The 27,355-nt window shown below is 40.6% G+C and overlaps 1 protein-coding gene across 12 annotated transcripts in view; it reads left to right on the forward strand.

The window, feature by feature from the left end:
- MAST2 (microtubule associated serine/threonine kinase 2) overlaps window positions 1–27,355 on the forward strand; it is a 234,073-nt gene that overhangs the window by 63,629 nt on the left and 143,089 nt on the right. For 5 of the 12 annotated variants that reach the window (XM_072997567.2, XM_072997568.2, XM_072997569.2 and 2 more), the window contains exons 4-5: window positions 12,231–12,262; window positions 25,661–25,867. In XM_072997567.2, the coding sequence (XP_072853668.2) occupies window positions 12,231–12,262; window positions 25,661–25,867 (239 nt within the window). Of the gene's footprint in view, window positions 1–12,230; window positions 12,263–23,618; window positions 24,698–25,660; window positions 25,868–27,355 lie in introns of those variants that run through there. The other 7 variants (XM_072997571.2, XM_078392845.1, XM_072997572.2 and 4 more) reach the window with 3 other exon arrangements.

The raw sequence follows: 27,355 nt of genomic DNA on the forward strand, positions 1-27,355 counted from the left end.
TTAATACGTTTGTGACCTGCTTAGTTACATGGTGTTAAAGTAAAAAGGTGAAGTAGTTGTGACTGCTCAGCAAATAAAAACAGAAAGTTTGCCTTTCCAAGATAAAAAAAATACTCTTCCACTTCTCAACAAGATATAGGGCTTCCATGGGCTTGCAAATATAAACCTTTTGCCACAGTCAGGGTGTTCTGTAAATTAATCCACTGGGTTTGCTTAGTTGGCAAGTTGGCATTTTTTACTTCACCTTGAGAATATTTGTCATTATGAAACTGACAAGGAAATTAGATATTCTTGATTAAAGTAATGCAGTGTAGTTTTCATTTTAGTATCGGAAACCACAGTTTTTGGGGTTTTTCTGTCTCAGAATAACTTTATTTTTTCTTGAGAGTTGTAAGTATTTTAGATGCCAAGTGAAGCACAAACCCATTCATGAAGGACTTACATATAAAAATATGTGTGTGATGATACTTATATTTTTCTTCAAAAACATTTAGCAATTTCAATTCCTAAGTGCAAAAAAAAAAAAAAAAACAAGGGAAAGGGAAAGGCAGGTATAAAATACAATATGAATTAAAGTCATTAAGTAAAGGTAGTTGAGAACCTACATTTTCATTATGTTACTGAATTATCATATGAATAACATGTGAATCCAGACTGAACCAGAGACAGAAGCAGAGAGGCGATTATTCAAATTCTTTTCACAAGCTGCTTCAAAATGCATTTGTGTTCACCTTAGTAGCTTTATTTGAAGGAGGTGCTAGGGGTGTGGCCTTCTATGTTTTTGGACTGCAGTTGCCAAAATTCAGGAATCTAAGGAATTTCAGCATAGAAATCTAAATCTTCATACCTTTAGCCACAACCACCACCACCAAGAAAGGCTTTTTAGTTGTTTATCTATACCATTGGCTTCTTGGCCTTTATTTCTTATTGATTTGTAGAAAAAGAAAGAACACTGCCATGGTGCTTCCTCAAAGATGTGGTCTCACTGCCCAATAGGGTCTATAGAGGTTGCACCAAGAGAATTATGACCCTTCAGAAACACTGCAACAGCTAAACTAATTCTAAGCCATTTAAAGATCCACCCCAAGATGCTGAACTCTTCGAGTTCAGCTTCTCCAGCAAGCCCTGCCACCAGCTTAACTAGGCAGACAGACCTTTTCAAAGCAGGCAGTGGCGGCAACTCACTTTTTGCTCAAGGAGCCCAGAGAATGAAAAGACTGTTTTCAATTCAGTGCAATCCAGTTTTTATTGTAAAGTCACAGAACTGATGAAACTTTTTTGCACGTTCATGTGCTGCTGTCCAAATTCTGCCGGTGGTGGTGGTGGGGCCAAGCGGTCCAGATCAGCTGGGGGAAGTGGAGAATGAATGGGGAAGGGTGGGGAGCATGTGATGGAGGCAGGGGAAATGCAAGTGCTGCTTGGGTCCTTCTCTTCATCCTCCTTCTCCGCGCACATTGGAGTTCCATGCTTCTGCCTGGGGAGCCCAGATCCCACCCTTGAGCTGCTGCCACTGCTCCCTTTGACCCAATCCTGTTGCTGGTGCAATTGCAGACATTTTGGTCGAGAGAAGCCAGGATTAGAGCGTGCATGCCACATCTTGCTTTGCCTTGGCTGAGGGCCAATCCAGCCTGGGCCTGGGAGACCTTGAATTGAAAGGGGAGGAACAAGGAGAATCTTGTCCCCTGCTGGGTTTAGCATGGAGTTCTTCCCCACCTCCCACCTGGTCCAGGCATACTGAAAATCTGGCCTAGACCAAAGGAATGGATCTCTAATAACCCAAGAGTTGATTAAGTGAAACTGTGGGTATTGATCCAGTGGCTATGATCTTACTGTACAGCTAAAACATTTGTGTGTTGATAGCTAATATCTGTAAGAAATTGGCACTATATTTGATTGTATTTTTCAGTTTTCCTCTGATATGTGCATAGGGTTTTATGTGACATAGAGCATTAAACATAATTAGAACATTTAGAACAGGATTTATTAAACTATGAAAAATAACTGTCATAGTTAAATACTAGGTCAAATACAGTGATTACAACCTGACAGTATATTTTATTCGGATATTTTTCTTTGAAAATGTGGAAATTATTTATTCCCTGAGGGAAAACCCTTTATTTCTCCCCGAGCTGTGCATAGTTAGATGCAAATGCTGTGAATAAGCTGAGATACAGTATATAACTTCCAGACTTCATTTTGTTAGCTGGCATACTAATACCCCTGCTCTGATTCCTGCTAATAACTATGAAAGTATCCATGTGTGTTATTATCAAGCTTTTCTCAAGCGGTGTTTGATAGGAAGAGAGGAATTAATTCAGTTATCATCAATCATAGTGCAGTTTTAAGCTGTATTTTAAAAAATCTATTGCTTTACTCTGCCTTTTACTATAAGCTATCTTTATTTCTCTATTCTTATTGTTAATGGAAGTGACTTCAAGGGAAAACTGCTTTCCTCTAGTCTGGACATTCCAAATAGAAAAGAAGGCTCCCTGGTATGGAGAAGATTTTGGTTACACTGAATGCGTCCCAAGAATGTTCTCCTCATAATTGTAATCAAAACTTCTAAACGCAGTGTGGAAGCTAAGAGGACTATAGCTCAGAAGTAAACATCTGGTTTGTTACAGAGTTTTCCAGATAGGACAGGGAAAGGCTCCTATTTGAATCCATGGAGAGCTGCTGTATCTCAGAGTAGGTAATTCTAAGATGAAAAGATTGATTTAAGTCCATATAACGCTGCTTCCCCATATCCTCCTCCTTACTGGAATAAGAGACAATTTCTCCTCATTTTGAATTTCACAAAGGAGCTAGATGGAAGGAAGGAGAATTCCAGTTGATTCCATACTGGTTTTCCTTTTAATATAGGGGAGCATTCAGTCATGAGTCCTTATCTGCAGTCTGGATTATATCACTTTAGACACAGATTTATTAGTTCAGTGCAGACTAAGACTACATTATAACAAAAAACAAATAAAAAAAACAACAGCAACAAAAAGCAGCTTAAAGTTTTGATGAGTAGATATTGTTGTGTAGGAGAAAGGTCCATAAATTAAGTCCAAGCAAAGTGCCAAAAAGTTATTTGTACTAGTTTATGAGAATATAGTAAAGAGTTCCTCTGAATTCATGTTGAGTACTTTTTTCTTTCCCAAAAAGTAGTAGCTTGCCCCTCCCAGTTCTTAGACGGTTGAATAGCACATGTGGCATTGTCCCCCATTACTTTGATTCTATGCAAGTCACAAAATTAAACATTACTATTAGTTTATTTTGGCACGGAACACAAGACTCTGTGCCAAAACCAGGATTAAAATGGCTGAGAAAAAGTTTTCTTCTTTCCTCCAGAGATACCTAGATATAAGTAGTTTCCTGTGGCAGCTCCATTTTACAACCTAGGCTTTTGTTTTGAACATAAGTAGCATAGATGTTTGGCATATATTTGGAAGGGACGCAGAATTGAGTGTTTTGTAGTTAACATGGTCAGGAGAAGAGGCTTGGAAATTGCCCCCTGTTGTCAGTCAGTTAAGAAAGCAAAAGCTGAGGTTTTTTTTTCATGTGTATGTTATGTGTCATCAACTTGCACCTGACTTATGGCAACCCTAATATAGTTTTCAATATGTGAAATACTTAAAGAATAGGTTTCGTAGTGCCACCCACCAATGAGATTCCATGGCAAAGCAGATCTCTGTGAGTCCTAGTCTGTCATTTTACCCACTATGCCACACTGCCTCTCATTCTTAAAATATCATTTTAGCTGGAATTGGACTGAAATGGCAGAAGTTCTTGTTGGCTGAGAGTTGTGTGGAAATAATATTTTCAAGTTGAGGTGTGGAGCTACTGTTATACGTACTGCTGGGAGTGAGAACCTGAAGTGGGGAGGTCAAAGAGGAACTGCAAAAGGGAATCATTAATGAAGAAGAAGAGGGAGAGAAAAGAAGTGAACAGCACAAGAACTGAAAATGGCATGACAGTGGGACACATCTCCAATCAGATTCTATATGTTGTCCTAGTAAGGGAAGGGGAAAATATCCTGCAGGTGCAATTCAGAACTAGAGAAGAGAATCTGCCCCAAATTTTTATTTAAAGGTTTTCTCTCAACAATTCAGTGCTGTAATGAAATATAACCTCTCTTTACTCTTAATATTTTGGTACATGCGTTTGCTGAAAATTGAGTTAAACTGGGAAGATTGTTAAGGCTAGTTAAAGTTAACCTCCCACAAAAAACCCTATCACAAATCACTATTCTAATTGAAAATGTCTGATGTGTCAGAAAATCAGTAGATGGCCTTCTCAAGGATGACAAAATAGTAAAATTGCCTTTTTATAGTAAATGTTTTAAACATAGATTTGAACACTAAAGATTAACTATAGATTCATATCTAGAAATCTTTTTCATTTATTAACTATGATACATACAAAATAATGATCTTTATTTAAAAAACAAATATATTTGCATTGGTTCCTGAGAAAAATCCAAAATTGATAATGGGCAATAACTTTTATGTACAATACAGTGGACCCTCGACTTACAGATGGCTCGACTTACAGGCTTTTTGAGTTACAGACTTCTCTGGTCGCAAAATTTAGGTTTGACTTGCAGCCGGAGAATCGACCTACAGACCAGAAAAAAAAACAAAATGGAACAAAAATGGAACAAAAATGGCCGGTTACGGCATTAATTGGTTTTCTATGCATTGTAGGTCAATGGAGACTTGACCTACAGACTTTTTGACCTGCAGCCACAATTCCAATACGGATTAATTCCGTAAGTAGAGGATCCACTGTATTGTGTTAAAAGATTTCTAAATAGGATAATGATACCATCTAGTGGTGCAGAAATATATTTGTTGTATTTGATAGCATTTAAAATACTGATCTGATGTTGAAACAATAAACATATTTAATTCAGTCCTTTACTAAATTAGGGCAATTACTTGAGTTGATACCATCAGTTTTGATATGAAAAAATTCTTAGTTTCTTACGTTGTGCTGTCCTGATTTCCCCTGTGACCAAAAAGAACCTGAGACAGCTCAGACAAATATACAAATGTCTGCTTAAAACTTAAAAAATATTGATCTTCAAATTCACTTTTATTTATCTTATGTCCTGATATTTGTTGAGAGGCAAATTCTACCAAACATGGCCCTTCCAAGAAATTCCTGGTTTGTGTAGCTAATAATATTCTCTTAGAAAAAGTGGAGGAAGAAACTAGAGGATTCATTGTCCTGGACTTGATTCTAACCAGCAAAGATGACTTGGTGGAAGAAGTGACAATAAGGGGAACTCTGGGGGAAAGTAACCATGTTATAATGGAGTTCTTGATTTCAAAGGATGCTAAGTGTTCTTCCTCATTTTTATTTATGACTTTAATGGAGTGCAGGGGTAGGGAATGCTTGTCAGATTTCCAGATGACACAAAACTGGGTGGAATAGCTAATTTATTTATTTATTTATTTATTTGATTTATATCCCGCCCATCTGGTCTGGTCGACCACTCTGGGCGGCTCTTTTTGTATCACCCTATATAATACCAATGCTGGCTTTTTATCAGGGCTCTTCTCTGCTTTTAAGACGAAGGGCCCTAGCTGTGTATAACAATAAATTGGCATTAATAGCAGCTGGTTGTAGTGCATTGTAGTCTGTTGTCTTCGCTGGAGTTTTTCCCTCCTTTTTGGGGTTAACAAAAAGGGGTTAACAGTGGTGCCCTGCAAGACGGGCGCTCCGTTTGATGACGAAATCGCTTGACGTTGATGTTTTTGCAATTGCAAAAGCGATCGCAAAATGATGTTCCCTATGGGGGAATATCGCTTTGCGATGATCGGTTCCCTGCTTTGGGAACCGATCATCGCAAAGCTATAATTTTTGAACAGCTGATCGTCGGTTTCAAAATGGCCGCCGGGGAAACAAAATGGCCGCCCGCTGTGTTTTCGCACGGATTCCTCGCTGCACAGGCAGTGAAAATGGCCGTGCTATGGAGGATCTTCGCTGGATGGTGAGTTTGAAGCCCCTAGGAACGCATTAATCTGGTTTTAATGCGTTTCTATGGGCTTTTTAAAATCGCATGAAGACGTTTTCATTCTACAGTGATTTCGCTGGAACGAATTAACGTCATCATGCGAGGCACCACTGTACTCTGGAAAACAGGAACAAAATTCAAAGAGATATTGATAAGGCTGCATTAACAGAAATATAGTCTCCAAATCACATGCAGTTTAGTTCCTCTCTGTTGGGCACTGGTTAAGCCTCATGTTAAGTACTGTGTCAAGTTCTGGATACCTCACTTTAAGAAAGATACAGTACTGACAGACTAGAGCAAGATCAGAGAAGAGCAACAAGGATTATCAGGGGATTAAAAACCAAGCCCTATGTGAAAATACAACAAGAACTGGACATGTTTAACTTTGAAAAAAGAAGGCTGAGGGGAGACACTTTAGCGCTCTTCAGATCAGATTATCTTACAGTGGAGGGGCAGGATTTGTTCCCAGTCATCTGCACCCAGTGCAGGACACATAATAATGGTCTCAAGTTACAGGAGGCCTTATTGGCCCCTTATTCCATGATTCAGAGATTATTTGTAGTGGTCTCTGTGAATGTACACAAATAGGTTTATCCAGTGCAGGATGTTCGGAAGATTCTAGAGCTTAGAAAAAAAGAAACAATTTAGTTCCCCCCAAGGGTATAGGCTCCTCCTCCTCCTCCATCTTCCTTTCAGTTCCTCTTTTTCCGCTGTTCCAGTAGGGCATTTGGAATAGTTAGAGCGACTTTTAGGAAAGTTCTTAGCCCTTTTGGGCTTTCTTTTCCGTAAAACTCCTTGTTTTTACTTTATCTTTTCTTTTTTAATAGTTTAGAAATAGGTGCTGACTAATTTCCTTTTTTCTCCCATTCTATACGCCATTCTCAACCCCCCCCCACAATGGATCCCCCACCATTTTCTCCTTTTTGCATTTTGTTTTTCTTCTTTTCTTTTATGGCCCCTCGGGGCTTCAAACAGTACACTGTTTAAGAAAAATACCATTAACAGACGGGCACAACCGGTGTTTGTTTTGTCTGAGGGAATTTCACCGCGCCCAGTCATGCACCGCGTGCAGGAGCCTCTCCAAACAGGCTATTAAACTTCGGCACCAGCGGCTTCGTTCCTTTCTCTACGAAAAGACTCTTACCATGGAAGCCGCTACTCTCCCTGCTTCGACTCCACGCTCGGAGACTCCTAAGTCTGCTCCCAGTACGGTTGAGCAACCTCCACTTACCTCGGCTCCTCTGCTGGCCAAGCCCAAGGACGAGACACTTTCGAAGCTCTCCTTGTCTTTTCCTCTGCTCTGGACCTAATAGGGATAACCCTGCCTCTCCACAAACCATATCAATGTGCATAATGCAAGCGATACAGCTGGCATATCAACTTGCAGGCCAGCTGATACTGGAACGCTTGAAGGCCCATTCTACTCGAGCAGTCTCCACTTCGACCGCTCTACACGGCGGTGTCCATATACAGTGGTGCCTCGCTTAGCGATTGCTTCGTTTAACGATGTATTCGCTTTGCGATGGGTTTCTTTGAGGAAATTTCCCCATCGTTTAACGATGTTCTCTATGGGGGAATTTCACTTAACGATGTCCGTTTTTGCTCATTTAAAAGTGTCTTAAAATGTTTGAAACCTGTTTTAAATGCTTGGATTCGGTAGTGCACCTTCTGAAACATGTGTAAACTTAATTTGGTTTTGTTCTGAGTCTTCGTTAATTTTTGGCGATTTTTTGTTTTCCCCATTTAAATCCATTGAATGGACAGTGGACGGACACATCCCTCCCTTCCTCCCCACTGTCCGTCACGATACCGTTGTTTGATACCTATTCCATATGGTAACGGCAGACGAGGGAACTGAAAGGAAGGTGGAGGAGGTGAAGCCTATACCCTGCCGGGGGGGGGAGGAACTAAATTGTTTCTTTTTTCTAAGCTCTAGAATCTTCCAAGTCCTGCGCAGGTGCAGGATAAACCCATTTGTGTGAATTCCCAGAGGACCACTAGAAAAACCATGGTTACAGTTAGGTAACCTAGCTTTCTGTGACCAAGAACAAACACAGATAAGCAAAAATCCCAAAGAAGACCTGCATCTTACATGGTTTGGGAACCCTTTCCCAGACTCTTAATAAACTGAACTGTACCTATATAAATAATCAAGGGAAACCATAGATTTTTCTTGCCCCTTTAGATTAATGTGGCAGGTTTGGGCTAGTTTTAATAGATGTCTTAAAAATAACTACATAAACATAAGAGCAATATTTTGCCAGGGAATATGTCTGTTCAGTTCAGCATTCTGTTCACATGATAGACCATCAAATACTTTGGGGAAGTGACAAGCATGACATGAATGCAACTGCATTTTCCCACTCATGTTACGCAGCAATTGATGTATAAAAATATACTGCCTCTGATGCTGGGGGCAATACATAACTGCTAATAGTTATTCATAGCTGTATATTGATCTAGTGCAGGGGTCTCAAACTCTATATACCTGGGGACCGCTGGAGGCAGAGGCTGGGTGAGGCTGGGACGCATCAGGTTTTCCACAAGAAAAGCTTTGTTAAAAAAATTCCAATCTTCTCAAATCTATTTATTTTTATTTTTTAACACGAAATAAGATGAAAAAATAAACAAATTAAGAATAATCAATCAATCAATCAGTTGTTATTATTATTATTATTATTATTATTATTATTATTATTATTATTATTATTATTATTATTATTATTATTATTATTATTATTATTATTATTATTATTATTACTACTACTACTACTACTACTACTACTACTACTACTACTACTACTACTACTACTGCTACTACTACTAGTACTACTACTAACAACAACAACAACAACAACAACAACAACAACAACAACAACAACAACAGACATCACATTGTCAAACTTCAGGCATTTGCTGCAAAGGGTCTACTGATGGATGATGCAATGCAGAGCAATTGCTTCCTCCACACACCCTTCTTCCAGTTTTTTTTAAACAAGTACCACCAGTCCATTTTTCCTCCCTGTCATTGATGGCGCGCCATCGGTTGTTATTCCAACAAACCTCTTCCATGGCAAACCAGCATTCTCAATGGCATCACACAGCTGGTGAAATATCTCCTGAGCAGTGGTTTGGCCATGCATTGGAATTACTGTGAGCAATTCCTCCATCACTTCAAAATTGTCATCAACCCCATGGACATACATTGCGAGCTGGGCAGTGTCGGTGATGTCTGTGGTACTATCAAGAGCGACTGAGTATACACAGAAACATTTGGCTTTCTCACACAGTTGGGCATAAATGTCATGACAAGTCAGAAATGCACTCTGCTGCGGTGTTGGCAGAAAGGCTGATGTTGCTAAACTGACCTTTCTTTTCTGGACAGAGTATACTTGCAACCTGTAATATGCACTTTTTGACAAATTCACCTTCTGTGAATGGCTTTCCTGCTTTAGCAATCATCTCATTAACCACGTAGCTAGCTTCGACTGCTGCATTATTCTCTTTGGTTGCTTTCTTGAAGAAATCTTGTTGCCTCAGTAGACATGTTTTAAGATTGACAACCCAGTTGGCTCTCTCATCTCCCTGGTATTTTGCATACTGCTCAGCGTGTCTAGTTGTGTAATGATGTTTCAAATTATATTCCTTGTGCACCAAAACTTTCTCTGTTCAAATAAGACATGTTGGGGTGCCCCTGTGCTCAACACAGAAATTTCCCACTTTTATGAAATTGTCTGTGCTCATCACCAGCCTTTCTCTTCACTGCAGGCTTTGAAAAAGACATGCTTGGGGTTGTGTAATATATATAATTCCACTTGATGTCACTGTCACATTGTAGTTTCAATCACGTGTTTAGCCGATGCATGGCGAACGTCTCAACGCATGGAGAACTTCATTTTCACTTCTTTTTCTTGTAACTGCAGCATGGTGGTCGGCGGATAAAAGCCCGGTAGCAGTTTCCTTTGTTTTTATGCTCGATGTTCATGTCTTTCATGATGACATGAACACCATGGCATTTGTAGATGGTAGAAAGTACCGGGATAGCAAGTGCAAAAAAGGTGACTGCTCACAGACTGTTATCCGCCATGCTGTTGTTACAGGAAAAAGAAGCGGAAATGACACCATGCTATTGTTGATGTCATTTGCTTTGACTACTTTTACATCATATAGAAATATATGTAATATTCATTGTGTGAGTCAGTGCAAATAGTGTGATGCAAATAAAAAACAATGACCCACAAATAATGGTGCAACCCTATAATTGGTCCGGGTTACTGAGGGCTGTTATTGCCTATGGACAGGTGTCACTATGTGACTGTAGACTACATTAGGCTGCATTAAGTTTCTTACTTTTCTTTTATCCTGCCGCATACACATCACTTCGCTTTATTTTGTCAGAGAGAGACAGAGCTCATATTAATTCTCTAAGTGCCATTGATGTACAGTATGTGTGTGTGTACACAAACGTATATATACAGTAGTGCCCCGCATAGTGAGGTTAATCCGTTCCGGATTAACTGTCGCTTTGGGGAAACATCGCTATACGGAACGGAAAACGCCATAGAAACGCATTAAACTTAGTTTAATGCGTTCCAATGGCTTCTGTACTCACCGTTTAGCGAAGTTTCCCCCATCCGGCAGCCATTTTCGTGCTCTCGGTAAGCGAGGGCAGGGCGCGAAAATGGTGTGGGCGGCCATTTTCTGCACCCAGCGGCCATTTTGGAACAGCCAATCAGCTGTTCCCAAAATGGCCGCCGGGTGCAGAAATGATTGCAATGCGATGTTTAGCCTATCTAAACATTGCAATGCGATCGTATTAGCTACCCCAAAAACGGGTCGCTATGCGGATTCTTCGTTAAACGGTGCTTTTGTTAAGCGAGGCACCACTGTACATATAATGTCCCGCTGGGCAGCAGCTTCAAAAAACTTTTTTTGAAGTGTTGTGAACGCAGTGTGCTGGGATGAATTGCTTGTGCCCAATAGAAACGAGGCAGGCAGCCAGGCACAGAAGAAAACACTCAGTGGCAACACTGCTATAACTTTCACTCATTGAGAAATGTATCTCTGCTTGCATCAAGCCTGGCCAATGTCCTGCCCCCGAGAGCCATATACCCCACGGTGATTGGTAGGTTCGTTCAGCTCCACAAACAACACTGTAAAGTGCCATACATATCAAACCCGTGGGCCTCACTAACATTAAACTTTCATATTAAGGCGGAGGCCACAAACTATCATCCCGCGGGCCGCAGTTGGCCCCTGGGCCGCGAGTTGGAGACCCCTGATCTAGTGCCTTCTAAAACCTATTAATGTTGATGCCTGTTACTGCATCTAATGGTAGCAAATTCTGCAAGCCAAGTGTGAGTGGTATGTGAACATTTCCTTTATTTGCCCTAAATTTCTTCACTATTAGGCCTTGGGGTGACCCCAGCTTCTCATAGCATGACAGAAGCCTGTCCACTTTCTCCACATCATGCATAATTATCTGTACTTCTGTTGTGTCCCCACAGCCAATTGCCTTTAGGCTAAGCTGAACAGTGGGTCAACGTAACTTCAGCCTCTTAATTATATTCTTTTTTTTGAACCACCTATCTTACTCCATCACTTTGATCATATTCTTTCTGATTTGCACTGATGAGAATCATGCACAATATTTCTAGTGTGGTTGTGTCATACATTTATATAAGGGCAACATTAACAATTTTATTATTTCATTTCCTTTTGTAATGATGTGCCATTACTACACATTGTAGCAACACTTTCACTACAATCCTAAGATCTCCATGTTGAACATGTAGAAAACTGAGGTCAGGTCTCATCAATGTAAATGTGGGGTTGAGATTTATGGTATCTTGAAATTTGAACCTTTTGAGCTATATTAACAGTCTTAATAGTGTGACTGTAGCAGTCATAAATAAAATGTTGGCTGCCAGACCAGTAATGTTCTCAGAGTCAGTTTGGGTATTTATAAGAACCAGGAACTTGGGAATCTTGTGTATATTTAGAACAATGTACAGCTGAAACAAAGACTGCCGACTCAGTAATCCCCACTGCTTATTCAAAATTATAAATTTGTTGGAATATTAACAATGTAGCCATTGTGCAGTTATCTGATCAAAAGCAAGCTTTGCAAACTTGATATTTCAATAACGTTGTATCTGGATATGTGTTCGTTAATCATTTGTCCTTGTCTACTTACTTAATTTTCTATTTTATTTTCCCCCAGAAGGAACTCAGTCTCCCTAGAAGAGGAAGCTTGTAAGTATATTTTTTCACTTTTTTCCTTAATAGCAACTAAAACTTAAAAAAAAATAATTTGAGGGTTTGATATGTTTGTAGGAAAAGGAAGTGAGGAAGGTAGCATAAACATCAGGCTACTGTACTATGAAGACCATGAACTAGTACTGATACAAATTACCAGTTTTTACAGTCACACATGATTTTGCACCTCTGTAGAGGTGCTGGAGTGGGAAACAATGTAGGCTGGTAAAGCTGTACTATTATAATTAAATACACTTTTTAAATGCCTTGTTCTGTTTGATTTTAGTAGTACAAGGAATTTCATGATGATGCATGATTTTAAGATAAGGAGCCTCATGGCACAATGGTTAAACTGCAGTCCTGCAAGTCAAGGCTCTACTCATGACATGAATGCTATCCTGATGGGTTCAGGTAGCTGGCTCGAGGTTGACTGAGTATCCCATCCTTCATAAGTCAGTAAATACAGTACCCAGCTCACAGGCACAGGGCAATATGTAGCCTGCATAATTAAACTATAAATTACCCGGAAAGTGCTTTTAAGCACTATGGATAAGTATATGTGCAACAAACTTGGCTTTAAGATTACAGACTGATATCATTATTCAGTGGAGATGTGAAACTCTGTTTCTAGTTGGAGTGTTTGAGAAGTTAATGAATGAATTTATTTATTATGGTTGGGTGACCAACTCATAAAACATATTTATGCCTAAAATATACAAAATGCAATTTAAAAAGTGTACAACAGATAATTAATTGTGTACTGGTTGTAAAATATGGGGAGAATCAAATACAGCCTTTTTATACCTATCCTTTGAACCATTGGATTATCTAGGACAAACTGGTTTGGATAGGGTCTTTGGGTTATAGGGAGTCCTTCCTACGTATTTGTAAACATTTCGTCCCTTCGGTTGGGACCACAACATTTCTCTACACTCGACAATAAACCACCCTCATGCTAAAACCAGTCAACCTGTGAACTCAGGAGACTATAAGGGAGTGCTGTGCCATTGCTACTGCGTATAATAAGGGAGTCTTCATTGGAAAGAAGTAGCTTGATGTAAAATTCATCTGGTCTCCCTGGATATCTAATTGGGCTCAGGAGGTTGGTGCATATATCTCTATAGAAAAGACAGTACAGTAAAACATGGCCTACAGTTTCCACTTGGCCATCGTTACATGGACACAGGCAATCCAAAATAGGTATATGTTGAAATCTTCCCTCCATGAGCTTAGACGGTAAAACATTAAGTCTCGCTAATGTGAAGGCTCTTCTGGTCTTTGTTGTCATTGTGCTAGTCAAATATGAAGACATTGTAAAAGCATTATTAGTAGCAACACTGTACAGTATTTGCCTGACTGGCTCATATGCTCTTAAAGTTCTATGTCCCAGGTTCTTTGTTTGACTGCTGCTTTAGCACCAATGTGCCCCATCACCAAGAGAGCGTTGGTGGAAGAACCCATTTGCCTTATTTCTTTTGTGAGTTGGAGTTTCCAATCTGATTGAAAGGAGTCAGAAAGTGACATATGTGCCAAGCCTTCTGAAGAGAAGATAAGCTTTAGCCAGTAATTAAACATTAGGACTTTGGTGCGTGCTCTTATGGTGATTAGGCCAGCCTCCAAACGAAGGGCTACATTACGTGTACAAGGGGGTACAGTCAGGATAGATCTCAAAAAACTTGGTTTGAACTACCTCAAGAGGACGTAGGTTAGATAAAGAAGATAAAGCAAACAATTGGCACCCATAGAACATTTGAGCAACAACTTTAGCCTTGAAAACCTGAATGGCTGAGGGGATATGGTGACCCCCTTTAATGTGAAAAAAACTTGTTAATGCTACTGCATTTTTATGAGCATTCAGTGCTGCATGCTTTATGTGTGTGTGTGTGGGGGGGGTCCAGGAACGCGAGGCATGAAAGATTATGCCGAAGTATTTATAGCTGGAAACCTGCTCTATGGGATGACCATTGATAGCCCAATTGTGCTTCACTCTTTTTCTACTGTCCATGAGAATGTTGGTCTTCTGGTAATTAATTATTAACTGCTCTAGATTACATAGGAAGAAAGCCCCCTCAAGAGTCTTCTTGGTCCCACATGTTAATGAGAGTAGAACTGTATCGTCTGCATAAAGCATGAGTGCAGCTTGGGGGGATGAAATTCAGGCTTAGATAAATTAGATAAATTTTCAACTATGTTATTCATGTAGAGGTTAAACAAGGTGGGAGCCAGTATGCAACCCTGTCTGACCCCACTGAAAACTGTGATTGGATTGGATAGAACTCCAGATGGATTACAGAGGACTCTCGGGTGGGTATTTTCATATAGTCGCCTCATTAGCAGAAGTAGCCATCTGTCTATGTTCGTAGATTCAAATTTGGCCCAAAGTTTATTTCTTGGAATAAGATCAAAGGCAGACTTAAAATCAATAAAGGCTGCATACAAGAGAAGTTAATGAGGATTCTTAGTCTTAAATAGGATTTCTTTCTTTCTTTCTTTCTTTCTTTCTTTCTTTCTTTCTTTCTTTCTTTCTTTCTTTCTTTCTTTCTTTCTTTCTTTCTTTCTTTCTTTCTTTATTTATTTATTTATTTATTTATTTATTTATTTATTAGATTTATACCCCGCCTATCTGGACTATGAGTCCACTTTAGGCGGCTTCCATACAAAATCAAACAATAAAAACACAGACAGGTACATGCTGATTCAGTAACAACTACAATTTAAAAAAAAATTAAGAGCTGGCTGGAGGGAAGGCCTGAATGAACAACCATGTTCATTCAGGCCTTCCGTCACCTTGGCCACAGAATCAGGCATTACAGTCTGAAAGGAGTCGAAAGTTACCGGGCAAGACGGAGCGCTGGATATCTCTGCTCGACTCACTGTATTTTAAAAAGGAGAGAGCTCCCGGCGGATGGCCTCCACTTTAGATTTAAAGAAGGCTGCAAACTGGTCACGTGAAAAACTAGGGGGAGCCCTATCACCTGAACCAGTTCCGGATAGGTCACAGACTATACGGAATAATTCCGCCTGCTGGTTGAACGCTTCGCTTATCCGGTTAGTGAAGAATGATCTACATGCAGCCTTTACCTTAGTCAGGTAAAGGTTAGTTGCGACCCTAACAGCTATCCAATTGTAATCCATCGGGTTCTTCCTCCACCTACGCTCTAGCCTTCTCCTATACCGCTTCATCGCTCGAAGCTCCTGGTTGAACCAGGGCACAGGCCGAGCTCTGAGCGTTTAGGCGCGATCATTTCTATAGCCCTAGTGGCAGCGATGGACCAGCTGTCAACCAGAGCCTCGACAGGAGCGCCAGCCAGGTCAGCCGAAACACCTGTCATGGCCTCCTGGAATCCAACAGGATCCAGTAGCCTTTGAGGGCGGACCATAGAAATAGGTCCCTGCTCCCTGCGAGGGGGGAGTGCCATTTTATTAGATGGTGATCTGACCATGACAAGGGGACCGACACGAGGTCAGTCACCACCAGACCACACTCACTCCAATTGGTGGAAAAGACCAGGTCCAACGTATGGCCACCCACGTGGGTGGGGCCAATGACATGTTGGGACATGTTCAAGGAAGCCATGGTTTCCAAGAACTCAAGAGCTAGCCCTGTAGTCTCTGCCCCCACATGCACGTTGAAATTACCCAAGACAAGGAGCCTCGGGGATCCCAACAGTGCCGCGGAGACAAAGTCGGCCAGATCCAGTACGGAAGTGGCTGGGTCGCGGGGAGCGCGGTAACCCAGCAAAATCCCAATACCATCCCTAGCCCCTATTGACACGTGGAGTGCCTCTAGACCTGGCTTTACCACCGAGGAGTGCCTAGTAACCTCTAAGTTGGATTTGTAAACAATGGCTACTCCCCCCGCCCCTCCAGTCTACCCTGGTGCTGGACAGCATAACCGGGCAGGCAGATGAGAGCCAGGGGAGGGCCCCTCTCCCCATTAATCCATGTCTCGGTTATGCATGCCAGGTCTGCATCCTCCTCCAGGATAAGGTCGTGAATTACCTGGGATTAATTGGACACAGACCTGGCATTCAACAGCAGCAGGGATAGAGTGGAAGGCTGGCTAGGCTGGCTACCTCGATACTGGCGGTTGATCACAGTCTCAGAACAATGAACGACCTTCAAATATCTGTTCATCGTTCCTCTAACACGAGTAGGGACTGTGCCAACGCCATATCTCCCTCTACCCATGATCACAGAGATGTTAGAAGGCCCCTCGCTGGGCAAGCAGGCCTTCCACTTCATATCCAGGAAAAGGAAAGAGAAAAGAAGAATTATTTAAATTATTAAAACAAACAAACTTAGGCACAAGAGAAATACATAAATCAAATATATACATAAATCAAATATATACTATAAAATAAAGAAAATAAAAAAAAACAATAAATATCCCAAATTATAAACCCCAGGTGTATAAAATTAAAATACATTTTTGAGGAATCACGTGCTAAGCCCCACATATAGTCTTGATCCTCCCTCCTCCTCCACACGACCTTGTCTATTCAGTATTGCAGATTTCTATGTTATTTTTAGTGTTGTTAAAACTGATGTTAAAGATGGAGTGAGAATATTACTCGTGGAGGATAACACAAAGGTCTTAATCATGAGCACAAGGGTGAGCAAAGTTGTTTCAGTCGCTGGCCCTTCCCCCCTCCCCCGTGGGAGGAGGCAGAGCGTCTCTGCAGATAGTCTGAAAAAGGGAGACTGAGCGAACCGGTCCTAGAAGAAGTCCCATCCCCTGGAGATCCAACATGGTGACCAGCCAGCCAGGGACCAGGACAGCCAATTCACTCTCGCTCACAGTCACCCAGAGTCCCCCCCCCACAGCCTTGCACACCAGCATGCCAAAAAATTAAAGGTCTTCGCCACAACCAGGCAGAAAGAGTCCTGCCGCCCCGGCTGCAGACTTCAGCTTCAGGCATGCTGATAGGGCTGACTTCTGGGGGGGGAGGGGAGCGCTAACCTCCAGCCTCGGATCCTTTTCCCACCGCTGAACTCAACCAGAATCCGGCTGGGGGGGAGGAGGGGGCATGAACCACCAGCTTCTAGGTTCTTTCCCCTTCGATGGACCTTCCCTCCAGGTTCTTCCCCTCTGGGTCTTTTTCCCCCTCCGATGATCTCCTTCAGAGTCCAGCAGGAACCTGGGGGGGGGGAGGGGGGCGAGTCTCCAGCCTCTAGGTCCTTTCCTTCTGATGGTCTCCTCGAGACTCGGCTGGGTCGTCCAGCTGGATCCTGGTTCCCTCTGACTCCCAGCGCTCACCAGCCTCCTCCAAGGTAGCAAGACAGGGCTCCCAGCTTCTGAGCTCCCGGACTCCGACAACAAACCAGCTGTGTGCTCCGCGGAGTGCTCCGCGGCTCTGTGTTTCGAGCCTCCGCCTCCACGATTCAGGTCTGCGGCGGCTCCGCATTCCAAAGTCCTGCCCAGCATGACCCAGCACTCCACGTCTCGCCCAGTAGGCATCAGGTAAATGGGGGGAGAGGAGGGGGATCAGAAGAGAAAGAAAAGAAAAAAAAAGCATAAAGGAAAAAAGAGAAAAAGACCAAGAAGCAAGCTGGAGCGGCAGAGAAAACGCTAACCGCCCGGCGCCGGCGCCATCTTGGCGGAGTTTTGAACGAGGGCATTATAATTGAGAAACAAGATACTTTATTGTATTTGTTTTAATGAAACTTTCTAGTATTAAAATAAACATTCACAGTCTTCTCTTTGTTAATGCCAGTGTTTGACACATCTATAGCTGGCATGACTAGTGCCTCCCTTGCAGTTTTCTAGTAGACTTCAAAGATATTTCAAACCAGTAGTGTCCAGACTGCCTGTCACCGTTCTGAACTCGTGCCTGGACTCGATAATGGTCTGGATGAGGGTCAATAAACTGAGGCTCAATCCAGACAAGTCAGAAGTGCTGCTGGTAGGTGCCCCGCCAGATAGGTTAAAGGGCCATTTCCCTGCCTTAGACGGGATTACACTCCCCCTAAAGGACAGGGTCCGCAGCTTGGGGGGTGCTCCTTGACCCCGGTCTGACCTTGGAAGCCCAGGTGGACTCAGTGTCTGGGAGTGCCTTCTTACAGCTTTGGAGAATATATCAACTTCGCCCTTACCTGGATGAGCGGAGCCTGGCAACAGTCACTACTGCAATGCACTATACGTGGGGCAGCCTTTGAAGACTGTCTGACGACTGCAACTGGCACAGAACCGGGCTGTGTGGCTGGTAAGTGGCACCGCTGCACGGACTCATATCACGCCGGTTCTGAAAAATTTACACTGGCTGCCAGTTGCTGCTCGGGCCCAATTCAAAGTGCTTACTTTGATATATAAAGCCCTAAACGGCTTGGGACCTGGTTACCTAAAGGACCACCTTCTTCCATATGAGCCTGCCCGTCCTCTAAGATCAGACCAGGATGCCCTTCTGAAGGTGCCATCCCTGAAAGAGGTGAGGGGGATGGCATGTCTAAATAAGGCCTTCTCGGCTGTTGCCCCCCAACTTTGGAATGCCCTCCCTATAGAGATCCGCCTGGCTCCAACACTCTTGGCTTTTCAGCGCCAGGCAAAGACCTTTCTGTTTAGCCAGCATTTTAATTAAACAGTATTCCCTAGCTGGCCACATGAGCAGCAGGACTTATTAATATTAATGTTTTAAGAATTGTTTTAATATATGATATTTTATATTGTCTTTTTAAATGTTTTTAAAGTTTTTAAGTTTTAATATTGTTGTACGCCGCCCAGAAGCCACTGGTAATGGTGCGGCTTAAAAATATCGTAAATAAATATAAATATCGTAAATAAATGCTTTCTCCGGAATGTCACCTTCTTTACCTGCTACCTTTGTCACTATCTCTTGTGCGTCCAGACTTACTCAGTTTTCCTATTTTTCAGTTTTTGGTTTTGGATTCTGTGTTTTGCTCATTCCTATCAAAAGCTTCATTATCACCACCTTTCATCAGCTTTGTTACTATCAGCTACATTTCAGATTATTCACTTTCAGTTTGACATGATATCCAGTAGATACATCCTGGTGATAAATGTATGGGTTGTAGTACTGATCACATACCACTCTAGTTGGTAGGAAAATGCATAAGTGTAAAGATTGGAAACACATGAGCTCACCTACATTAAGACTTTCTGAAGTGGTTTGCATCCATTGCTTCTTCAGAATAATCATAAAAATGTAAAAAATTTAAAAAGTCAATTCACTCCCCACCACCATTTTTAATTTAATATTTTCCACTGAACATGCATTGTTCTACAGCCTCTAGAGCTTACTGAGCATGCTTAGTCTTTGCAAACATGCATTATTCCCAAACTGTGCTCCATGGCTCCAAGGGGCGCCGTTAAACCCCGGCAGGGGTGCCACAGGAAAAGGAATGGACCATAGAGCTATAAATTGTAGCTCTATGAACAGCTCCTTTATTGCTTTCATAGTTCTATGTTTAACAGGAACAGAAAGTGGAAGCTGTGTGCCTGCCTCTCTTTTCCCCATCTCAGTTGTTCCCAGTGGAAGTGCTTGCTGGTTAGTCTCAGGAGTTTTGAGTGTCAGGACCTGGAAGGAGGTAGACTCTCGGGAATATATGAGGGAAGAGATGGGATAACTGGGAGGAGGGGTCAAGATTCTGCTCCTGGTGGATAATGTTTACGGAAAATACTAGAACAAAATGTAGCTGATGTCTGTTTTTCTAAGGTAAGGGGAAATAATCTGAATATGTCTTACAAAATTGTATGCTAGTTCCTTGGGGATATATGGCAAAATGTTCCCCTTTTGGGAGGATTTACCTTCCATTACTTTATTTAAGTACGTTTCTGTGCCCGTCACCTTCAGATATTTCCCTCCCCACCTAGGGATGCTTATAATGTTTTGTTTAATGAAGTTCTTGCTGGCAGGCCTGTCCCAGGCATGCTTAGTATTATAAAATTTTAAAATATGAAAGATTAGTATTTCCAGTTTATGTGATCTGCTTTAAATCTGGAGTTACTTGAGGTTGCTTGTTTCATGGAGGGACAGTTCTATTTTTTTAAAATAATAACTCAAAAACTCTTTGTTCAGACTTCCCCAAATCTGGCATAACTCAAGAACAGACTGTCTGCTATTAATCCATCCACTACCACTAGAGGGAGACTTTTTCTTCTTTTCTCCATTGTTCCCGCCCTCCTTTCCTGTCCTTTTGGTGCAGATCCAAAGCTCAATTTCAAAGTTACAAGTTTTGTTTGGACAGTTTGTGTTTTTAGAATTACTTTGTAGAATGCTGCTTTGCTGCACAAAATCCATAGCTGCACTGTTGTGCAGCAATAAATGGGAAGAGATTTCCAGATGGCTCAGTGTGTGAAAATTTGGAGAGAGAACATTCTGCCTGAATTGTTCACATAACTATGGCAGGGTTATGGTTTCAAATGGCCAGTTGCATTCTAACACAGTTTAACAAAAGCTATACAGTGGTGCCTCAATTTACAAACTTAATCCGTTCCAGAATATGGTCGTAACTCGAAATGGTTGTAAGTCGAAGCAAAATTTCCCATTGAAATGCATTGAAATGCAATTAATCCGTTCCGGCTTTTTTTTGGTTGTACCTCGAGGTGCCGGTTGCAATCCGAAGCATTCATTCCCATAGGAACAAATGCAAAACCAGTTAATCCATCCACTACCACTAGAGGGAGACTTTTTCTTCTCTTCTCCATTGTTCCCTCCCTCCTTTCCTTTTTTAAAACCTAAGTCATCTTAGGTCAAAAGAAGAAAAATTCTCCCCTTAGTGGTAGTGGACGGATTAACTGGTTTTGCATTTGTTCCTATGGTTGGTTTTCCCACCTTTTCCCCCTGCCTTTTTCTGTTCTTATGTCGAAGCTCCGCTCGCAAGTCAAAGCTAAATTTTGCAAGTGGAGCTGTTCGTAAGTAAAAATGTTCGTAGGTAGGGGCATTCGTAAATTGAGGCATCACTATACTATTAAATTTTGTACAGTACGAAGAAAAATCTATATACTGAAGCAAAGAAGATAGAACTGAGTATATCAATTACTGAATCAGATTCAGAAGTGTCCCCATATTATTTGGAGTCCAGACTGATGAATGCAACATGATGATGACTACAGTAAATCATGCTGCGATTCTTCTTTAGTTTAAAATTGCTGACCCATCTGTTGAAATTCATCATACAATATCTTAATTTCTATTATATCTACTATGCCTGTCTTAACAGATGTTTGCTGACTATCTTGAAATCCTTTGGATAGCTTCTGGTGCCAAAGTAGTTATTTTTAGACCCATCTGTAAATGCATTTTAAAATGTTGATCTTAGATCAGGAAGCGTATACAGTATTACTGGAACACTCCATAAGAGCCTTCAGCTGTGTTAAATAGATACTAGTAAGACTACACTGGCTTAAATTTCAGCCAGCCATTCAAATATTTTATTGCATCAATTAAAAGATATCAGAATTGTTTCTTAAGGCAAAAGTTTTCATGCTGAGGTAAAATGAATTTTTAAAGGACCAGAATTATATGCATGGCTGTTCTTTGGTTTGGTGATCAGTGCCTCTCATTTTAGGGCCAGTACTACTTTATAGTCAGAGATAGCAGCAATGGCTAGTTTCCCATTTTGCAGAAGTAAGCATGAGGAACTCATCAGAACCACAGATTGAGGGCCCACTGTACTTGCACATTTCTTTTCTGAAAATTGATTCCTTCATTTTGGGAACCTTTTGCCTTTTGCTGGAGTCCCAATTCAGATTGAGGACTCACTGTGTCTACCCTTTTCATTGTTGAAAATAGCTCATTGTATCTATTTTGGCAATGCAGATTGCTGACACAGGAGACTTGAGACTCATTCAGAATCATACTTGACTGTATAGCTTGAAACAGATTTTAGAATTAAATGTCTACAAATAATCAGTTCTATATAATTCATTCATTTTAGGAATCAAGGTATAATTACAATGGTGCCTCGCTTAACAAGTGCACCGCTTAACGACGAATCCGCATAGCGATGCATTTTTTGCGATCGCTAATGCGATCGCATTGCAATGTTTTAGGTGGCAAAACATCGCATTGCGGTGATTGGTAAGCATTTCACTTACCGATCTTCGCATTGCGATGTTTTACAAACAGCTGATCGGCGGTTCCAAAATGGCCACCGGGTGCAGAAAATGGCCGCCTGCAGAATTTTTGTGCCCTGCCCTCGCTTACCGGGTGGCGAAAATGGCGGCCGGATGGAGGATTCCCCGCATAGCGGTGAGTTTTTCCCCAATAGGAGCGCATTAAACGGAGTTTAATGCGTTCCTATGGGTTCCCCCCTCCCGCATAGCAACAAATCCGGATAGCGACGTTAATCCTGGAACGGATTAACCACTGTAATTCCTAAATTATTATTATAACTGATGGATAAGTGTACCTGGAACTTCAAAGTTATTTTTAGGTAATTTTACAGATGTGGAACATACTCATTTGTTTTATTTCTATCAGCAGTGCAAAGCTCGGAAGTAACTTGTTAAAAGTAATATTCATTGCAGTTTACCATAACAAGGCATAACAATATTACTTCTTTGTATTAATGCAGTGCTCAGTGTGCTCATTCCTTTTGTAACAAGGCTTGAGATAGCCTTATGAATTGTACAAATCAGTGGTTAGAATGTCAAATAGTTCCATAACTTCCTTTCCTGTTCATACTGTGCATCATGTTTTACTCTGCCTTCACGACAGAAAGATGGATATCACTACTTGGGATGGACAACTTTGGTGGATCCATAGGATGCACATTTCCCAAAAAAGTTTTTAAAACTTGAAAACAAATAAACAAACAAGGAGGTGATCAGAGGTTCACTTTCTTTAAAAAAAGTCCTCATTTTATTTAGATTACCTAAGGCGCTACATATTGGTTGCAGAAGAATCACCACACTGGGAGGTTTCCCCAAGTGGTATTTCTCATTCGCTCTCTCTTTCTTGTAATACTTTCTCCCACTCATTTTCCATCTGTGAATATAAAGGTAGAACAGAATATTGTCTCTATAAAGGAATAATTTTTGTGTTGCTGCATAATATTTAACAGTGGATTGTTATCTTCGTATATCATTGAAGACAAATGAGTGGATATTGGATGTTCTCAAAATTAGCGGCCCATGAATAAATATGCTGAAGGTAGCTTTATGTACCCTGCTACATTTCACTGTACTTTCTGAATATAGTAGGCATGGAAGTTGATTTTGACTTATGGTCACCCTTCCCATGGTTTACTAAGTAGAGAGTACTTAGAAGTGGTTTACCAGTCCCTTCTTTGCATCATAAAGTTAATGGGTCATATTGTTTAGTCATACAGAGATTTTTAGTGAATAGATACAGGGACAGATTTGGGACTAGCATGAGTTGTAGGTATCATATGGTATGTTCTTGGTCATAATTAGAGACATATAAATAAACATTGTAGTGACCAACAGTCTTTTGGTATAAGGTAGCAATTTTTACAGATGCTGGGTTTGAAAATATTGCTGAGTAACAGTATATGTATGGTGAAACTGAGTCAGTGACAGGAACTGCTATTTGATAGCTGAATTGAATGAATCAGTCTTCATGAGGAAAATTCCAACTTTAAAAGGACTTTGTGGGCATCTTAAATCTCTTAACCTTTGAGCCCTTGTATTCTTCATTAGCTTATTCCAAATTCATTAAAACTATTTAGAACTGATTAGAAACTGATTAGTTTAAAATCTGATTTATTTATATACAATTGAAAAACTGATTAACCTCTTGAGAATCCTTGTGTGCTATAAAATAGCATTTAAAATGAGGTTGTTTAAATACTATCAAAATGGTAACACAATAAAATAATCCTGGGATAAGAAAAAAAAGTTTTGAGATAATTTCATAGCAGTATATTGCAGCTGCTTATAACTTTCCTAAGACTCTCGATCAGAGCTCTGACTGTACTACTTTTGTCGTGTGAGTTTTCATTTTGGTATGTGAGCCTTCTGCCAGCGTTTCTGCTCATGTGCCATTTCTCTCTCTTGATTTCTGGTGTCTTTCTTTCTTTTTTGGTGGCTTGCTGAAGTGAACAAATGTTTGTCAATGATTTGCTGTTCCACAACTCTTTGAGTGCTGGCAGATTTATATCGTAGGCTGTGGGACAAAAGGGTTCAGTCCCTATCTTTGCCTTTGCAGTTGTAGGCTTCAAGCTGGTTGGCTACAGCTCTGTTGTTCCTGAATGCCATAAATACATTTGCAGAAGACTTCTTAAAAAATGGATTCTGATGTGATCTGTCTGGTAGATCTGGACTGCAACTGAATGCACAGTATCGATGCTTGATACTGATACTACGCAACAAGCTTGATATTGGATTTAATAGCTCTCAGACTTTTCTGGCTGTAAGATCTGCATTCACTGAGTAAAATATAGAGTTTCACCCAGTGAAATGATGAAACGAAGAAGAGAGCGATTTGGAGCCCCTTCTCTACGGATCCAGTAAGGACTGTTTTGGAGAAATAGATTTTCTTTAATTAGTTAACCTTTCAGAATGAACCAGGTAGTTTTGAGTCTGACTGTGCTTATACATTCAATGCAGTTTTATCTTTTTCTCCAGTCAAAACGCCTTCCAGAGTGGCTGACATACAATTGGCAAAACAAGATAGTCCCTGCCTGGATAAATCCATATTTCCATTTAGCTTTTAACAAGAAGTGTTCTTATATTTGTCCAGTTTCTTATGTGTAGAAGCAATTAATGTTAAGTACAATGTTATATTATACATAATGGAAATAATTAGTTGTTTCATTTGTATTCATTCTAAAAAAAGTAAATATTGAGCTGTTGAGCTTATATTAAAAATTACAATTGTAGAGCTTGTAACTACTTAATATTGTCAAATAATAGAGATGCTGAAGTCTAAGTAAAACTTACCCGGATTTTCTCCATTGATGAACTAATATACTGTAGAAACTTTTTAAATATTCCAAGTTCCAGAAGTTTGCACATAACCAGTCTTGCATTTTAAAAATAAATTAAAAGTAAAGTTTGTGATTAAAAATTGCTGGTGAGCACTAGCATGGAGGAACTACTTAATATTTCCTTCACTTAAAAAGCCCCAGGTCTTACAGATTGTGGTCCATGATTCAAAGTGATGTTGAATAATAGCAAACTGTACCATTAAATGTGAAAATGATAATGGAAGATTCTAAGTCAGTAGCTCAGAGTTTAGCAGTCAATATTTTCATGTGATCTAGGGTTTACGCAGATATTTGGGACTGATATATAGCTGTTTTACTTTTAATGTACAATTTCTAATTGGGATACAAAACTTAATTTGGCTTCAATAGTGCTTGTATTTAGGAGCTGATGTGCTATTTGCCATCCACAGCTTGTTTTTTTTCTGAAAAAAAAAAAGCTTAACAGGATTGACACTGACTCTTTTTATTATGGTACTTTGTCAGAATCTCCTCTCCTTTCCTCTCACACTGCCGAGGAAGTGATGTCCATCAGCACGTGTTTTCTCCTACGTCTGCACCTGGTCTGCAGCATCTTAAAATCCCACTTAGTGCTGATTGTGCCCTTGCTACTTCTCCTCTAGCGTTTTATCTCAACCCACAACCTCAGAGTAATCCTGGTAGCCCATGCTACAGCAATCCACTTCAGTGGAGGTAAGCAGACGTTTAAATTAGGACTGTCTGTTTAATACAGTCTTGCTTAACTGTTTGTTTGGATTGTTTAAAGAGTCAACTTACAGTTTTAAGTTACTGTCTATTGCACATAACCAAACATCTAGAGTAGTGCTGGGCCAAGTGGAGCTCCCTAAAATTCCCACACTAAGCTAAAGGAAAGCACCGAAAGGCTATTTTGTCCCTTATGAACTGTTGTATGCCCAAAATAGCTTCTTTTAAAAAATCCTGAATGTGCCCAGAAGTCACCTGGTTTGGAGAAATTAGTAACTATGACTCAACAAGGTTCAGAGTAGAGTGAAAATGCCCTTTGCCACATTATTCCAGTTGATCTCCAATAAAGAAGTCAAAATGATTATCTTCCCAAATAATAAAATATTTTCAAAAACGTTTGTATGTGAAGCTGAAACAGTAGTCACATGTGTATCTGCTATGATACCCTGTGTTGATTTAACTGGTTTCCTGTGAATCTCTAAAATGTAAGTCTAAATGTAGAAGCATTAGGGCTGTTTTCTGTGTGGTTGTCACAACTATAAGGGAAGCTATCCACTTTTTTCCCATATAGAGCCCTAGATACTGAAAATATCACAACAGGGCTGCTGATCCCTCTGTCGGGCAGTTGTTCCTCCTATATGTCTGAGCTGATTCCTTGGTGACAAACATATTTGCTTCTTGATGGTCTCAGTGGCTGTTACCTACTCTGTTTCCCCCAAAATAAGACCTAACCTGAAAATAAGTCCTAGTGTGATTTTTTCATGATGCTCATAATATAAGCCATACGTACTCCAAAATTAGCCCTAGTTAAGTGAACCCCCTCCCTCCACCATTGTGCAGCAACCAGAAGAAGCTGACATAGCTGTATTTGAATAAATATAGATTGTTGTACTGAAAACATTAAAATAAAACATCCCCTGAAAATAAGCCTTAATGGGGTTTTATGAGCAAAAATTAATATAAGACCCTGTCTTATTTTCGGGGAAACACTGTAGTCACCTTGACCTATGATGTCAGATAGTTTTGGGAAAGTTACAATGGACTGCAGTTTAGACTGCAATTCAGTCTATTTGTTGCTCTATTCAAATAACTCGTGCTATTGCAATGTAGCATTTGTTTCCGTCGACAGGAAATAAGCACTTGATAGCCTAGTGAACAAGCAATGACAAAGAGAAAGGATATGTATGTGACATGTTCTTTACACCCAGGCTGTCTTGCTACTTCCATGTGCAGTGGAAAATGTTGTTCTGTTACCAGTCTTGAATTAGTATTCAGTTACAAGCCTGGTTGGCTTCTTTTTGTTGAAATGAATAAGGAAGGGAATGCTACCCTCACATCAGACAGCAAAGTTCCTTTGGTTATTTCAGTGTTTAGTAGCTCTACTCCATTCACTGCATACAGACTTGAGGAAAGTGAGTAAATATAAATCAGAGTAAAAATTTTCTCAATCAAGGGCTTATCAGCATTTCACCCTGC

Source organism: Pogona vitticeps, chromosome 4, assembly GCF_051106095.1.
Source record: "Pogona vitticeps strain Pit_001003342236 chromosome 4, PviZW2.1, whole genome shotgun sequence".
Classification (NCBI taxonomy): Eukaryota; Metazoa; Chordata; class Lepidosauria; order Squamata; family Agamidae; genus Pogona; species Pogona vitticeps.